We start from the raw sequence: 17,950 nt of genomic DNA on the forward strand, positions 1-17,950 counted from the left end.
CGGGTAGTCTTCCCTCTTTCGTCCGACCCGTTCATACCCCTCGGCCGATGATATCTACCCCCCCTGTAAATTAGGGGCAAGTACTCGGGTAAAGAGTGCAGCACACGAGCTGAAGCTAAGCCCCTCCGGTCCGACCCGTTGAACTTGGTCTTAACACAGAGCCCAATTGTGGAGGTAGTGCCCAGAAGGCATTGAAGGCAAGAGTGTCTGTCTGTTTGGCTCAAGGTTCCCCTATTAACACAAATAAATTCATCTTCATCCAAAGATTCTTAGGGTAGTCACTGATAGGACAGTATAAGAATTCACCATCCTGCCAGGGCATTAGGCAGATGCTGATGGTAGTGAAAATGGAACAAATCAAGCATTTCTGCAGTTCTTCACATTTGCGCAAAAAGTGAGTAGCAGCTGTTGGTCGGAGTCGGTTCTCCTGCATGACTACACAGTCTTTGCCTACTAGTGTTCCTGATCTTTGGCCTAACTTGTCCCACAGGTTTTCTATGAAGCCATTGAAGACTGTTATTATCCTCTCTATCAAAGAGTGATGTATGATCATCAGGCCAATCATGAATGAGGTCAAGTGAAAATGAGAATAGGTCAAAGTCAGTTGGAAAAAGATCCTGTAGGGTGGTTTTGAGCCTTTGGGCCTTATTGCAAATGGCAAAGCGTAGTTTTGCCAGGCTGATGATCTAATTCATCTGTCCACTTGAAATTGAAGGCTTGCCCCTGCCTGCCAGTCTAGTCTAATTGTATTGGGTTCCCGGATTGCAACAGAGTGCACAATCATCTGTATAGTCTTCGCCTAACTGGCCAGAGTACTCCTGACAGATGAGGTAGGAAGTATATAAATTTGATTGGCATCATCAGCAAGAAATCTTGCACAAAGTAATGAGACTGTCATCAGAGGTTGATTCTTTCACTAACATTGTTCTGGTAGTCTGTAGTCCTCTATCCAACACATCAATATCTGTGTGGAGGGCTAATATAGGATGTGAGTATCTGATATAGTAGATTATTTATTTTCTGCTAATTTTTATGCAAGTGCAATTAATTTAAGATCGATTTGGTGGTTACAAATACTGTAATGAAAGTCTTCCTGACTCTTCCATACAACAACTACTTAAGGCCGAGCAACCATTCAAAATGGCTTGGGCAGAAACATCTGATAAACTCAGAAGAGCTGATGTGGACCTCCAGAGGTTGCAGAGAGCTGAATGGTTAAGCATTGAAATGCTCAAAGTAGTAGATTCCCCGATTCATCAGTTTGAAGATCAAATTCAAATGTAAATTAGTGAATTTCTGATAGTAGTCAAATAAGATGTAAACTTCTGAATTTTCATTAACATGCCCACATCATGTACACTACCAAAATTTCGATATATTGCTCTGTCACTTCTAATTTATTTACCGAGGATCAACAAATCTCGAGTGTCAAACATTAAAGTTCAATTCTCGCTTCACCGAGGATCACCGAGTCCCGAGTATTGATCACTGAATAGAGATTGCATGACATTGAGTCAAATTAACCGTTCAGTTTGGTGCCTCAGAGAAACTCACCCCAATGCATGACAATCACACAATGTAAAGGTACAGATACACGCAGATTTGTTTCATCAAAATAACATTTTATTAGCTCAACATTGATGGTAGTCTGTGCTTTGCTGCAGTACTCTACTTCTTTGAAGCCTATCTGGAATCTGGTCAACCACCTGCAGCTCTTGCAGTAGTTTCCGTCTATGGTCCCCCTGATCCTGCACTCCTGGAATTTTCGTCATTCACTGTGTGGTCATGTGAGTATCATGGTGAGGGTGCACTTGTGGTCATTCCAGTCAGATGTATCAAAGCCGTTGTCGCAATGGTCCCACATTCACTTCAAGGACACAACCAATATTTTGTTGTTGAGAAACCTGGTTTAGACGTGGCAGACATGGGAGGTTACGTTCACAATCCTGAAGATGGTCTCGAGGACGATGATTCAAATACAGACAGCAATAATGTACATGTTCAGGACCAACAGGTATAAAGAAACTTGCAATGCATAGTAATACATGTGCGCAGCACGACAAAGTCCACAAAAAAGCAAAAAGCATGAGGAAAAGCACCTACTCAATCAGTCACTCTTCCCTTGCATTGATGACACAACACAGCAGGACTTGTCGTATAATAGCTGGTAGTCCATTTCTTCATCCCTGGCTGTCGAAGAGGCTGGGATGGTTGTGAACAGTGAGAATTCTTACAGAATACACTTACATGGACAACTGTTTTATCAGCACCATCACCCTCAGGCATGTCAACAGAGGTGGGGCTCATAGCAGGAAAGATTCGGAAGGCCAAAGTCTGGCAATAAAGGTATTTTAATTGAAGCTGGTGCGGGAAAATGAAGTTCTTACCTGTTCCTCGAGTGAGTTTGGAGTAAACCGGACTGTATACATATTGTGATCTAGTGTGACCCCAAATATATCCATCAGGGTGATATTTCCAACACTAGTAGTATTGCGAGTAATGTCGACAGCTGTCTGATCCAAAATTCTGTTCTCGGAAGTGCTCTCAGAGGTGCTAGACAACTTGAAGACAGGAAGTTGAGTGTTGCCAGTGTCAGTATGTGTACTGCAGTTGCAGTCAAAAATGTTGGCATCGAGATTGCTCATTCTGTTGGTGATTGTAGTGCACTGTGTGGTGCAATGTGAGTGTTGGTGTCAAGCTTGTGTATGCATGCGGCAGAGAAAGGGAAGGACTTAGATCAAGGTGCTGATGTAAGCTACTGCATGGTATACTTCGTGCCCAACCACAATGTCCTCTGAGTCAAGGCACTACAGCAACAAAAGGCTGCCCTTGCTGCCTATGCCCACCAACTATACTTCTTTGCAACCCTCCTATACATTTGATGTAAATAATGTCAAGTCTTACCGACAATGAGAATATGACTATTCAGCAGAGTCATCGGAGTATGTCTCAGGTTGAATGAGCCTAGACGTTGGGCTGGGATCATTCTGTGATGTATGTAGTCATTTCGTATGCCCCCCAAGCCCAAATACTGACCCGCCTGACAGGACCACTACTCCCACAACAAGTGTTCCATGACCGGAGATAGTTCATCATCGCAAAGTTCTGATTCTTACTACCAGCCTTCGCATACTGCTTATATGTGCGAACTTTGAGTGCAAAAAGAGAATAACTAGGAGAAGTTGCAAATTCAAAGTAGGTGCTTTGTCATCTCAATTTGATATGTATGATTTAATCCTTTAAAATTATGTACAATAAACTTCTTGATCACCTCAACTCTCTTTCCACTGTAATGAGCACCCCTTCACCACCTGTTTCAATCTCAGACCCCTTTTTCATGGTTGTCCAAGCAGCAGTTAATGCTGACACTTATTCTATCCTCAACCAAGATAATTATCCTAGTGTTGTGTACTGGGATCACGCCAAATACACCAACAACTACGATAACGGTTGCGGTACCTTGCAGACCAAGTCTAACAATGACTCTGGGAAACACAGATTCCTAGAAAACATGGAAGGCGTGGTTTGCTCCCAAAAGCTCCAGCAGGAGATGCAGGAATACCAACTCCAACTCTGGTATACACTCCAATATTATGGCCATGCTCCGGTGACCTGGACAAAGATTGGTTCTCTTGCTGCAGACAATTTCTTCCATTTGGTGCGCACAAAATTTGTTAAACTTTGCTTGTGCCATGGTCACTGGAAAGCAGACCTCCTCGCCATCCAGCACTATTTGCAATGGAGTGACTGCCCATGAATCCCAGAAGCAACTACGCACGTGAAGCAGAAAGTAGTAGATATGTTGGTCAAGCAAGAAGTTGTCACATCGTCCAATAAACACCCTTTGTGGTTGACGGCACCGAAGCCTCCGCTCATGGAGAAAAAGCTGCATACTGCCTTTGTTAACTCGAAGGTGAAATTGCCGCGTTGATATCTTCAACGTCTTTGCCTCCTCAACCAACATTATTCAGCGCACCCATCATCAAACACAACACATTCAACCATGATCACACTACTCACTCGTCATCAGTGGATAAGCGAGGACTTAACCATGATGCAAATGTCTGTTTCTCCACCAACTCCGTGCAACAATGATAGCAACAGATGCCACAGAACTCAACTCCATGCCATCAACTCAGGCTGCTGTCGCCAACACACCGCCAGTCACCAAAAACGGACAGAATGGAACCAATCTTCATGCTGAATGCTGTCTGAATCAATCCTACACTGCATGGTGGGTTGTGTCTCCATCACTCACTCAATTACTGGCTCGGAATCTCTTTCCACAGAAATGTATGTGGCATCGAATGGAAGAAGACTCACAAAAAGGGAACTGTGGGTGAGTTTTCTATATATTGGACTTTGTTGGCAGGCTGGGATAGACAAGTAAGTTCCTGTTGTCCTACTACTGTTGTGTAGCTTGCTTATCCACATCTATTAGGACTACGATGATCATTCTAAGAAGGCTAAGGGGGCACGGGCAGGTGCTTTTATTTCTAAAGCAGCTATCTAATATGGTTTCATAGGCTAAATCAAGCGCATCCGCTTCCCTCGGTCCCATTGTGGCCACAATATTAGCAGATGATGACACCATCAAGTAGCCTCCTTTCCATTGAAACTTGTATTATTGTGTTTGTTCCAATAGTTCTTGCTGCCTTTCCTTGCTCACATTCATCATATTGTTATCCTCACTCACATCCTCGCTGCTATTCTCGCTCACATGCATATTGTTATTCTCGCTTACATCCACGCAGCTATTCTCACATGCATCCATGTTGTCATAGTACTAGCTAGGAACAGATACATACTGCTATGAATACATTTTGTACTTGCTCTATGTCACTCTCTCCAGTTAGTTTGCTAATCTAGGCTTAGAGAGCCCTAGCAAACCTCAGAATTGCTTCCAATCCGAGCTCTCTGAGGCTCTTTCTGACAATATCGAAGATCTGCAAATATAGGGTGAGCGAGAAAATGGCTACTATATAGAGGCCCAGCAAGCCAAATTCAAGGAGTGCTCAGACTCGCTGGTCCTCACTATCGCTCTTGTGACTTTTCACTGGGAATGATGACTTATGCAGGTGACACCCTGGATCTTAACACCAAACTGTGGTGTTATTCACCCTTCATAAACTATTGACCAGTAGCATTTTTGGTTTGTTAGTTTGTTGAAGTTTTCAACAGACCAACTATGAAGATAAATACTAGCATCAAATTCAGCTTTGGTGTTTGCTAGCTGCCTATTTGACTCCTCTTGATCTAACAAAATTTTGGGTAAAAGATTATCAGTAGTAGGAAAACTTCTAAATACCTTTGTAAGAAAGCTTACAGCTTTGATGTTGGATGAGCACTACATCAACGACCTCAATGGTTGCAACATTATGCACTGCCTTCACATTAGTTTCCTTTTCGGTACACAATTACAACATGTCACGACTTCACACTATTAGCCTTTGTCCTTATTTCTCTCATTTTACCTCAAGTCCCCATTCACTCTTGTACTACTAAACACTTCGACCGCCATCTCAGCCACCCACCTTTCATTCTCCATAGCTATTCTTTGACTATGCACTCAGCCACAAATGACTCTTGCCACACATGCTTAGACCCTCACGTCTTGTATATATACCTGCATGTAACTCTAGTTTAATCAGTGAATTAATCCCCCTCAGTGATCTAAAGCCTTACCGTGTCCATCAGAAGCCTTCAGCTACAAGTTTCCCGAGTCTGTTATTTTTAAACTCAAACAAAGTCTCACTGTCCACTCAGCATTCCCCTTCGAACTCATTACCCACCCACACCTTTTTAGGCTTGGTTCATTACATAGGCATGCTTGGCTTATGCCTCCTTTACATCCGCAGTAAGTTTGCTATTTAGTGCATGCAGGAGCTCACATTTCTTCTCTGCATGTATCAAGTGCTCTGGAAAATCTTGTATCTAGCTGTCTGCATTGCATGTCAGAGTAAATATGGTGGCGAGTGCCCTCTTGCCTAGTTTATCAGTGGCTATGATATGTAGTCAGTGAGCGCTAGCGGACATTATTACTTAGCTAGTCATTGTTGTTTAGCCAAGAATGAACTTATAAGGCTCTAGATTAGAAGTAAACATTTCCAGTAATTTTATCTCTAGCTTCTCCTTCTCATCCTAATGGTGAGAGTCAGTGATCACCAATGCTAGACTTGGTTTAGCAAATTCTACTGCTTGTTTTATAGTGGTAGTTCCAAAGACTTAAAGTGCCTTTGATTTGTCAAATGTGAATGTTTCAGCACAGTTGGAAAAAGTAGCTTTGATTTATCGTATTGAAGAACTAGCACTGGCCATGATCAGGGCAGACAGTGAAGACACAGATAAGGTTGATGTAGTCAGTATGGCATGCATTGAACTGAACTACATTAGAATACTGCATTCCAAACTTAACTGCTCAATTCATAACTATAAGATACAACATCAAATTTGATAAGCGAGTCAAGGAATGGGCATATAGCAATTAGTCCCTAAATATATATATGAGATTTACTACTCTGTTTCCCATCATGCTGGGTATGCTTTAGCATCAGAACAAGTCATCACTAATGAAAACATCACATCAGGAAAACATCAGAGGCCATACGGTAACAATGATATATTACATACTTATAGTTGTAGAACAAGTGTGATACATTAATTGCTATAGTACATAGATATCTATCACCCATAGGGCTGATATATCAGTAAATGATCCTGTCAAGAAATTTCCATAATAATCTTACACCTCTAATAACTGTATTTTTGGCCACATACTGTGGGAATTTCATATTAGAGCCTTCCTACATTATTCTCCCACTCCATATATTTTCACTTTTAACCACCTACTGTGGAAATTACCCCACAACACCTAAAATATCACCCATTTTAGGAATTTCTGCAATATCAATTATTTCCACTCTTCCCACCTTACTGCAGCTTCACCACTACACTACAATAGGTCCCCCTTCATATATAAGTAGTAGTTTGGTATATATATGTATAATGAAATATAATATAATAAACCACATTTTTTGTGTATTTATATCATAGCTCCCCTCCAGGGTCATTTTAAAATAGTCTAGGGTGCAGAATATTTTGCACTTTTGCCTCTTTGATAAGGAAGTGGTTTATGATATTCAGGACATATTTAGGAGTGTATATGAAGAGGTTCACTCACATATCTGACCCCCTGAAGTGCTTAAAATCAATATATATAACATTTATATGGGAAAATACTATTTATTTCAAAGTTAATAGATTTGGGAAAATGATTTACATCATCTACAACAGTAGGAGCAATGTATCAGAAGATACTGATCATAGGACAAGATCTTCTTGTGTAATGTATCCCTCTCTTCTGGTGGTCTACCCCATGTGAAAAGTGTTTCTCTAGAACTGAACCTTAAGGAGTATGGAGGGTCTATTCCTATGCATATTTATAGTATATCTATCAAATTTTGATGTGTTAATAATATAAGCTTCTTATCAGTAAAAATAGCAAATATACCCATTGGCTCCAACCTCTGGCCTATTCTAAACTGATTGTTGGTATAAAATATATATATATATGTACAAGTGATGATATATCAGCATGTTGGACCATGTGTGCAAGGGTAAGATATTGAAAAATGTCAAAAATGTGAATTTTCCTATTTCTATTCCTATTGAAGGAGCCTATAGGTTTACTGTAGTACCTATGTGATAGATATACTATAAATATGCATAAAAATAGACTCCCTACCCTCCTGAAGGTCCAATTCTAGAGGAAAACTTTTAATAGAGGGTAAATAATCAGAAGAGAGAGATACATTATGCAAGAAGATCTTGTCCTATGGTCATTATCTCCTAATACATTGCTCCTACTGTTGAATTGATGATGTAGATATTTTTTCCAAGTCTATCTACTTTGAAATAGATATGAAATTATCAGGCCTGTACCATTGTAGAAACTACTTCTCTGCTGAGTGCAAAGAAAATATTATCACAATGAAGAAATATAAGGTCACTATAAAATAGCAACTTTTTCTATGTGAGGACCTTCCTCTTTCGCCCACAACTCTGAAATTCTCTTTCCCGTACCCCTACTATCATCTGAGTCTTGGAATGACAATGTTCCCGGATTTTACATTTCGTACACATACTTTGCTAAACTTCTCTTTCCCATACCCCTAATATTGTCTGATTCTTGGAACATCGATGTTCCCGGATTGTATACTTCATACACATACTATTGTCTGAATTTTGGAATGACAATGTTCCCAAGTTCCATTCGAAGATATGCCTCAGATGCGCATTGTGAAACCTTCCTGTATCCAGTGGCTAGTGACAGAAAATTTGGTGTGGTGGAATGTAATTACCAGAACAGTGCCAGGACAGGAATACTGCTGGGTAGTGATCAATAGCGACAAACCCATGATAGGTCCGGCGCCACCCCTGGTCTCAGGTTGGTCTATAACAGTTAATTACTGGTTGAGCGATCGCCCGTACCGCGCTTATGTCCCTTCAAACCCTGGCAATGACATTAACTTCCCCGCAGGTCATTGGGTCTCGGATTGGGGTGTTAGTAACCGCCGTATGCATTGGAATTTGACGTTAGATATGCGCAAAGCAATTTTTAGCATACATGAAAACGCGCGAAAAATAATCGACACTCTCATCTCCACCTACAACCTCAAGTGCACCTTCCCTCCTGTTCTCTCCTTACACTGGTTAGAGGATCAATTCTATACAGAGGAGACATTAGCTGCGAAGGTCGCAGAAGCCCGATACCACATACTGGAGCAGTATGGGTTCATAGTGTTTCAGATCAAGAAACATCCTGATTGGATAACACGTCTGGACTTATCAACCGTCAAGGATCTAATAATCAGCGCCGGTCTCGCAGAATGCACATATTGAGGGTGCATAATAGATGTCAAGAAGTTGCATTTCAAAGAGTTATGGATGCTTATTGAGCACCAAGTCCCAATGCACTATCAATGGTTTCCTACAGACACTGGCCCCTTTGACCCAAAAGTGCTCAAGGCTAGTGATTACAACGAACTTAGAAGACCAAGTCACAAGTCTTCCCACCAGAGGAACATCAAGTCATTGCCTTGCCGGCTATGGGAGAGGCTACTTTCTATCGAGTCAGTAGCAGTGGAGATAGGACCGTGATCTCTAGGAGAGAGTACAAACATTGGGCATACTGGTGCGAGATGAAGCGTGAGCAATTACCCTCAGGTGAAATATGTTTGCTATTCCAGGATATATTGAATGATCCTACTGAAGCCTCCATCACTGATGTGGACATGACAGCGCATCACACTGAGTTCTCACAAAACAAAGGGGAATCGTCTCCTGCTCATGTTGTAGAGGAACACATATTTGAACCAGACCACAGCATACATGAGACCTCGCCAACCCCCCTCTCCCAGGAGGAATTAGACCTTGTGGGTAGTTTTCTGTCATCTGTCATGGCTGGAGTGGCAGCACGGACTGCGAGGGATCACATCCACGTGCTCCTTCCCCGCCTGGCGAGGAACAAGTGATGCTTCAAGAAAGCGGTTCCTCCAGGAAGCGCACTCTTTCTGCTAGCACTTCTTCAGCTCCTGAGGCCAAGAGGTATTGTGGAGTCACAAGCAATCAACGACCCGCCCAACACAAACAACTCACCAGCGAGCCACCAGTTCTTCTCCAAGACTGTCCACTGCTAGATGTTGGCGTGTCCCCCTCATCCGCCCCACAGGTCCTGGATGACACTGCACCCATACCCCAACCACTTTCTCAGTTGTAAGTCTTAATTTATTTTTTCATGAGACCTCACAGAGCATTAATGACGCTTATGGGATAAAAGACTTGCAACTCACCAGACCACCAGTCTTTATAACTGGTGTCACTTTCCCCGCTGTTCCAGCCCAGCGTACGGGCCAATTAATCACAACATTTCGATCAGCCATATGCATCGCCTATGACATGTCTGTCAATCCCAGCGCCTCCCCAGCAGATTCCATACCAGGTCTGCTTAGATCTGGAGCACCCTACCAGATTAGGGTGCCATTTGCCAGTGAAAATGTGACACCTGAATCGCTCGACCCCTGACCGGCCTATCTAGCCACTCGTGATCAGTACATAAGCTTAAATCTTCAGAACCCCCCAGTACTGGGATGCTTACACACTGAGAGTTACAGAATTGCTCAAGAAACCGTTCGCTCGTCGCTTTTTGTCGCTCGGAGGAATATTGTGGTGGTTAGCTCTTCAGTTTGGTCCAGCTGACCTCGTCGCACAGGCGTTAGCAGGCCCTTCTTCATATGTGACTGCCGATAAGCTTATAGTGTACTCATCATGGACTCACACGGCTCTCATGAACCTTCAGTTGTCAGTATGTACTCTATAATCGTCGTTGGATAGGCCCCAGTGAGACACTCTGTATACAATAGTTAGATGGACTTCTGTGTTGTACTTTTAGAGTAGATCATTTTACATGCAGTAATTTTCATGTAATGCATAATGCTTTATTGTGTCCTAATTTTTCATATTGTGTTGTGCCCTTGGTTGCTCATTGTTATTAAATCTGATTCAAAGAATAAGGTCATCACATTGTGAAGGAATATCACCATTATGCCAATACATTTGTCCTAAATAATCTGTGCATCCAGAATCTGGTAGCTGACCTAGCCCACCTTTCCTGATCTTTCAAGATAATAACCAGAACATCAGGTGAGAGGATACCTCGTCAATGCAGAGCTGCCCCATCTCAACTTCTTGCTTCCCAATGACAGCTGTGGTATGGTAGTTAATATCACATGATAAATTCCCATGACACATTGTTCTCATGGATTATGGCACATGCAACACTGATTCCTACACACAAGTATTGTCTGACATTATGTAATTTTCTCCTCTTCCTCAACCACCATCCTCAAAGTCGTTGCCCATGCTGAAGTCGACATCACCATCGTGACAGTCTCAATTAGTTGAGTGCACTTGTATATTCACCTAGTCACTTATAGCCTGGGTATGCGGATAATATATTCAGACCAACATCTTTGAGGACCACTACACACCTCATGGTCCTGTCACCATCCAATTGGATAACAAACAAATGTGAAATACTAGGCAAATGACCTAATTGGACAACATCTAGCAGTTTCGCTCCACGAAGGTCACTGATGGCTAAGGATGTGCTGGCAATGAGATAATGTGTATGTCTGAATTGCAGGTGAGTTGGCACTATAGGTATCTGTGCCATGTCCACTTCAGTTTCCTTTACCCTATATAACAAATTACATCATCACCATCCCTAGTATATGCACTCTTTCTAGTCTCTCAGATTAGTATCATTCTATATACGCTTGATTTCATCTTTCTTGGCCACTATTATACCCAAACACTCATTAAACAACCCTTATGACTCCTGCGTGACAGCCTCTTGGTTACTATCTAATTGACCAAGCGCCAATAGCACAGTATCTACATTGTGCAAACCTCAACCTCCTACAGGCCAATATCTCTACTCTAAACTCTGAGCAGAAAAAAATATTCACCACAGTCATGGATGGCACAGGGGCCTTCATTACTGGTGGGGCTAGTATGTACTGTCTCTGAGATGTTATAATTATATTCAAGCAGTCAAAGGTACTGGCAAGACATATCTTATCAGGGCTGCAGATCAAATATAATACCATTGATGATGTAGGTGTCACCTCTAGCACCAGTGTTTCACCCTAGAAGATTAGAGGTGAGTTCCTTGCAGTGTTCTGCCGATCAATGAACATTTATCAGAGTAAGTGTACATTTAGCAATGACAATCCCATGGATGCAAGTAAACTGAACCTGTTCAGTGCCAGAAATCCTGTCTGGATATTATATAATCACTTATGATTGGATGATGAAGAAAGAGTGAATGAACATTGAAAGACTTGCAACATATTCCCTTCTACATATCATCTGCTACAACATATTTGCTATTGGTATTCTTGGGTATGGTACATGATGTACATTGTATGGCACATGAAATCAGTAATAAATTTATTCAGCGAGGACATCATCAACTTGAGGCAACTCCGGGACTTCAATTCCTTGAATTTCTTTCCGCATCTTAAGCCGCTTCTTGACAATGTTGTTTTGTGCATGCTCTTCGTGAACATACATCTTGAGTTCTGCGATGAGCGTGAGGGTTTCTGTTGAGAGTCGATTCACGCAGGTGACATAACAGTGTTGTCAGCCAACTGATCAACCCGGCACACTGGGAATCATTCTGCCAGTGGCCCATACTATATTTTCAAGTCAAAGTTAGTAGGAAACAGCTAGTACTAGCACACAAGAGTTCACATACAAGTGCCTGCAATTGCAGCTTCATCTCTCGGTGCATCTTGCTGACCTGCGTGGATTTGCTGTTCATTCAGTGCATGCTCGTTAGCCATGCGCGGCTCATAGAGCCTCGCACATATCACTTTTGCCTTCCCGCTGACCATTGAAGCACTTTCTTTGGCAGCATAACCTGGGTGTTCGACGAAGTGGTCCCACCACCATCCTCAGTTTAATTTCTTGCCAGTCTTCACCATCGAGTCAGCTTTGGTGTGTCAAACATTGAGAGTAGTAGCTGCAGGTTCTTGAAGTGTGCCCCCAGCCGAACAGGCCTAAACCGCATGTTCATAATCAGACTGCGTGAAGATATCTAATCAATAAGCATTGATATGGTGTCAACCGAGTACCACAGAACCACTCAAAGTCATGTTCAGGTGAACGACAATGAACTTCACCAGCTTTCCCACGAATCACAGTCAATGACCGTGACCTTGGTTCACTGACTGGCAGAACACTGGTTCCTTGCCTAGCCCATGACCTCACCTGTGTTACTTTGTCATAGGTTCTGACAGACCCTTCATTCTTGGGCAGGTGTCAGCGGCAATGAGAAATGTGATCTAGATATGGTAAAAAAGATAGAGCACAAGGATATGGTAAAGGCAAGGTGGCTTTCAGCCAAAGCACTAGTGATTGATGAATGTACATTGCCCTACTGTTGCCTATGTGCTAGCTACTCATTCCTCACAGTTCTGATGATCACTACCCAATGTATTAACCACCTAGATAGAGCTGCACGCCATCTTTAAGAAATCAACAAACCTTTTGGGGGCATCCACCAATTTAAGCATGTCTCACGTCCTACATAGCTTATTGGCATAGGAGATTTCTTGCAGCTTCCCCCCATGTAATATTCAAAGGAGGGCCCCACCTTTGAAGCAAGTTGTTGGACAGATTTGTTTCCTGCGGTTATTTATCTTTCCACAGTTCACCAGCAAGTGGACCAAGGTGCATACCTCACTAACTGTTGCACACTGTTCTGATGACGCGCACAGAGTTGATTTCTGCTCTTAACAAGTGTAGGGTGGGCAACTTTAACCACTCCAGTCTAGCATTTTTCAAACCCCTGGAGTGGCACAAATCACCCTGAACTACCTACCTAATATTGACTTCATCTATCTCTTCCCCACCCGCAAAGTCCAGCAGATGAACAAGTATCACCTTGAGCAGCTCCAGGACATCAATTTTTATTGTGATGCTCTTGATAACCTCTGAGGAAACAAGGACCAGTGAGTCTTCAAGGAGCTCCCTGTGGACAGCAAAATTGACTTAAATATTGGAGCATAAGTCATGCTCCTTTAAAATCTTGGCGATGGCCTGGCTAATGGCTCTACTGGATGTGTAGTTAGTTTCTTCAAACCAGGTCAAACAGATCATCATCATGCTGGCTGCAAAGTTGGCCTTCTTTGCCACATTGCAGTCAATGACCAATACTACCCCCTTGATTGCTACTTAGCATCTCAGGTAGAGCTGAGAAACTTAACCAACCTCTTTCCCCTGGTGAAATTTATCATGAGTGGCCCTGAATGAGTTTTAGTCATACCTAATGATTTCACACTTCAGATTAAAGGCAAGGTTATGTTATTGCACACAGGCTACAGGTATGTTCGCTCTTTCTGGGTTTGGTGTAATTCTCACCAACATTCCAGCTACCGTTAGCCCTTTTATGGACTATGACAATCCACAAAAGCCAGAGTCTCACATTGGAAAAGGTCGTCATTGACCTTGATAAGGCCTTTACAGAGGGTAAGTCTATCATTAATACAAAGTTTGATCCTAACTATCTGACAAGGTCAAGCATATGTAGCTCTGTCTCGAGCAAGAACACAAGAAGGCCAGGAACTGCGACATTTCAATAAAAGCAAAGTAAGTTTGAGTAGCTCTTTTGCTGCTCTCCACTCACAGTTTCACAGGTGAAAACAAATCAAGAGGCATTAGATTGGTACCTTGGAAATTTTACCATTGATTGATTCCTTTAGCTATGCACTCATTTATTTTGCATTGCAGACACTTTGTAAAAAAATTGTGTTGATCAAGGTGTGACAGTATACACTACTAGGTATGACTTTTGATGGTTATAGTACCTCATGCATTTTGAAGAGCCCAATTGGCCAGTTTATTCTTCAAAACCTCATATGAAGAATGAGGAAAAAACCATACATTACCTATGCACCCTGAGGTCAGCCCATCCTCTGACACTCCAGACCAGGCATCCGCTCTCCTATACTGTGGTATAATGCACCTGCCATTAAAATAATAACTTCCCCCGGGTGGTACCTTGAATAGGATAAGTGTCGGGTAAAGCACTGAAGAATTGAACTACTCACACTAGTTTCAGCTTCAAATTGGGGAGGTAACATTCACCACCCTCGAAACACTCCATTGAGAAGATAACAGCAGGTTCTTCATCTAGGCCATCCTGATTGGGGCTCACAGACAACTTCCAAACTATAACCCTACCCAGGAAGGGGCCAGGATCAACTACTGTCCACTTTCCTGCATCACACACCTTCTTGTACTTCCAGTAAAAGTCTGGAAAAGACTTGTGAAACATTGCACCCAACCACAAGGCCAATGTCGCTGTGGCGTTGAAGTATGCCTGAATGTGGGGTGCCCCTTGGGGTCTAGATAGCATATTTGGATGGGTGAATCCTGTGCTGTCATAAACATGAGTTGAATTCAGAACAGACTAACAGTGCTTACCTTGGTCACATTATGTGCTTGGTCTGGCCAGCCATGTACTAGGTGTAAAACACTGGTAGCCTCCGAGGTAAATGTATCATCTTGGTACATGTACTCTATTCCTCCCAGCATATAGCTCTGACGGTCTTCAGATTCAGTGGGCAGACCACCATCCTTGGTGTACTTCATCAAAAAGTTGCCTTTATCATGGCAACCATCTAGCTTGACATGGTTCCATGCAGATATAGTGCACCAGCAGCTGTGTAGCTACCTGCACCTTATATAGATTAAAAGTAGGCTACATACAAAATACATACCTTGAGTCTATCTGAGTATACCTTTTCCCCTCACACTCCACCTTGTCCAAGCATGCTAGCTATTGCCCCAGTGCAGAAGGCGCCTTAGGCCCTAGATTGTAGTGTTCAGGATCAACGGACATTCTATCAGTCTGTTCACCTGTCAGCACAACAAATGAAGACAGCCTAATATCAACTCACCTTTATCTTAGCCTTAACTCACCTTCCAAAGTATGTGACCAGTGTATTCCCCAATTCATCTTCAAAAACCCCTGACACTCTGTCACTCTTCCATAACTGCATCTATTCAATGATTGCCTGTGCCTGCATGTTATCTTTTGGCACATTCTTCGTTTGACTTTGCAACTTCTTAAGGTTGACTCCCAGAAGTCTATAGACCAGCGCGTTGTCCACCCAGTACTGCAAGTCATGATTGAAACAAGTGCTGGTGCTGCTTGCATTTTCATAAAGTGCGTTTGCAAGACTTACATTTTCCAGGCCTGCATTGGCAAGTGCTGGGCTACAGAAGGTTAGTCTCAGGATACGGGACTGTGGTCACATTGTAAGGGCTGATCCTGTCATCACCTTTGATGGTAGAGGCTGCTTGGGATATGAGCCTGCCATCGGTCATGATGTCATTGAAGGAGTCATCCGAAGAAAGTTCTGATAACTCAGACAATGAGCTGAGAGAACAGTTGTTGTTGTTAAGACCATGCTTGAAAGGCGGATCCGGAGGGCTTGGCTTCATCTCGTGTGCTGCGCCCCTTACCCAAGTATTTGCCCTTAACTTTGGACGTAGAATTATGGGGTCCGGACCAGCGGGTTTAGCTTAGTCCGGGTGTCAGAGAAATAGAGGTGGACTACAGTAGACGGATCTACAGTAGAAACTAATGGAGGTAGACTACCTGAGGGTAGAGCCGGAGGTATAGTCGTATGGGGAATCAATCCCTTAGACACGGAGAGGGACGGAGGATAGAATAGGCAGAGTCTAAGATGATATTCGAACTCGGTGTGGGAGAAATCGTAGAAGTCCGCTATAGTGATAGCGTACCGATCCTGCTGGGTGCGAGAATAGTAGTCGACCCAAGGGGATAGCTCTGAGAGCAGTTCCTCAAGTATGAGCGAGGGGAACAGTGAAGAAGGAAGTGATGCGCTGAAGACAGAACGGCTGTGTATGTAAGGAGATGCGGAGATGCGAGAATGCGCGGAGATGCAAGGTGCGTGGAGATGTGAGGTATGCAGATGCGGAGATGCGAGGTATGCAGATGCGGAGATGCGAGGTATGCGGATGCGGAGAAACGAGTGAATGTCTAGAGGGTACCAGGTATGTGAAACGGGTAGGGTACCAGGTATCGGAACAGGTAATCGGGTAGAGCGAACTAGGTACCAGGTATATGCGAAGACGTGCAGAAACCGCCTTGCAAGGAACTCAACTAGGACTAGCAATAGTCAAGCTGTCAATGGCGATGCGAGCGTTCGCACGGGATGAGAAGGCAAACAAGTGATTGCTCAAGCAAGGAAGGACAAGGTAAGACTAAGCTAGTGACTCCGCAACACACAACCAGAGAGGGAATGTAGGAAAGTGATGGATACCAGTCCGCAACGTAGTATATAACAGAGTCCGTAAGAAACCGGAACTGTATAAGCGAATGCATATGTACGCGAAGTCGGAGGGAGATAATATGTAAGTAGCACTTATGCGACCTCGTGCATGGGAACTGATATGTAACTGGTCCAGTGAGGACGGACGGATGCAGACAGGACATGGATGGATAGTGCGATGTGATGCGATGCGATGCGATGCGATGAGTGCATGGATTCCGCAACCTCATGTGATGGTCTGCAACGGCCTGTGGAAGGTATGCGTGACTTCGTCCAGTAAGGGGAAATGGTGCTGTACGGGGCTGCAGCCAGATCGTCTCCTACATCGGGAAACTACTACGGATGTACAAGGTATTATATATTATGGACATATGTGACGGGGACGGAAAACAGCGGAGATCCGGGTCAAAGGGAGGAACATATGGAAAGGCTAAACTGACAGGCATAAGGAAAATACTACAGGAACGATTGAGGAATGGAATGGAGATGAAGGATTGAGTGAATCCGGGCCTAGGGGTTATGATCTAGAATGTAACCGGACATTAACTGTCAAGCGGATCCGGCATATAGGGGTTTAGACAAAGGGAAAATACTAATGGGGTAAGAAGCACAATCAAGATAAGGGACGGGCCCGAAGAACCGGCTGTTAGATTAAATCGGAGATAGGGTTCAGGAACGCGGGATATGACAGTTGTTGTCGACACACATGGTGTGGGAAGTGGGGGAGATTTAAATCAACTGGTGGGATATATATAGATAGTCGGTGATATTAATATTATCAATTCACAACATACTTACTATTGTACGTGACACGCTCAACAAGCCGAGGTGTTTCAAGTGAATGCTGTCTGGCCTCATCAATTTATATATTAACATACACAATGAGCATTCTATACTTGCTGTAGTTGAACATTGAGTACATACCTCTATATACTATGGTAGAGTCTATGGTAAAGTCTATGTGCATGCTTAATTGATGTCATGGTTCAAAAAGAAGATGCATGACATGCAGTTGCCTGTAA

The 17,950-nt window shown here is 43.1% G+C and overlaps 4 protein-coding genes across 4 annotated transcripts; 3 read left to right on the forward strand and 1 right to left on the reverse strand.

Annotated features, from left to right (window-relative positions):
* Positions 1–1,654: 1,654 nt before the first annotated feature.
* DEU56DRAFT_743976 (uncharacterized protein) lies at positions 1,655–2,020 on the forward strand (the record flags this gene model as incomplete). Its single annotated transcript, XM_041349037.1, has 1 exon — positions 1,655–2,020. A coding segment is annotated over one exon (366 nt), but the record flags the coding sequence as incomplete, so codon positions are not given.
* A 1,272-nt stretch (positions 2,021–3,292) lies between these two features.
* DEU56DRAFT_916668 (uncharacterized protein) lies at positions 3,293–3,782 on the forward strand (the record flags this gene model as incomplete). Its single annotated transcript, XM_041357888.1, has 2 exons — positions 3,293–3,658; positions 3,711–3,782. 2 exons carry the CDS (start codon positions 3,293–3,295, stop codon positions 3,780–3,782), a joined length of 438 nt encoding a protein of 145 aa, XP_041204418.1.
* A 4,498-nt stretch (positions 3,783–8,280) lies between these two features.
* DEU56DRAFT_759408 (uncharacterized protein) lies at positions 8,281–10,083 on the forward strand (the record flags this gene model as incomplete). The annotated part of the gene is made up of 5 exons (XM_041350312.1): positions 8,281–8,446; positions 8,540–8,878; positions 8,915–9,131; positions 9,475–9,774; positions 9,855–10,083. The coding sequence occupies 5 exons, from the start codon at positions 8,281–8,283 to the stop codon at positions 10,081–10,083; spliced, it is 1,251 nt and encodes a 416-aa protein (XP_041204419.1).
* Positions 10,084–14,528: 4,445 nt separating this feature from the next.
* On the reverse strand, positions 14,529–15,219 carry DEU56DRAFT_759409 (uncharacterized protein; the record flags this gene model as incomplete). The annotated part of the gene is made up of 4 exons (XM_041350313.1): positions 14,529–14,625; positions 14,676–14,767; positions 14,858–14,947; positions 15,052–15,219. The coding sequence occupies 4 exons, from the start codon at positions 15,217–15,219 to the stop codon at positions 14,529–14,531; spliced, it is 447 nt and encodes a 148-aa protein (XP_041204420.1).
* Positions 15,220–17,950: the final 2,731 nt, after the last annotated feature.

The sequence above is a fragment of the Suillus clintonianus genome (assembly GCF_016758775.1).
Source record: "Suillus clintonianus strain FC179 chromosome Unknown DEU56scaffold_90, whole genome shotgun sequence".
Lineage (NCBI taxonomy): Eukaryota > Fungi > Basidiomycota > Agaricomycetes > Boletales > Suillaceae > Suillus > Suillus clintonianus.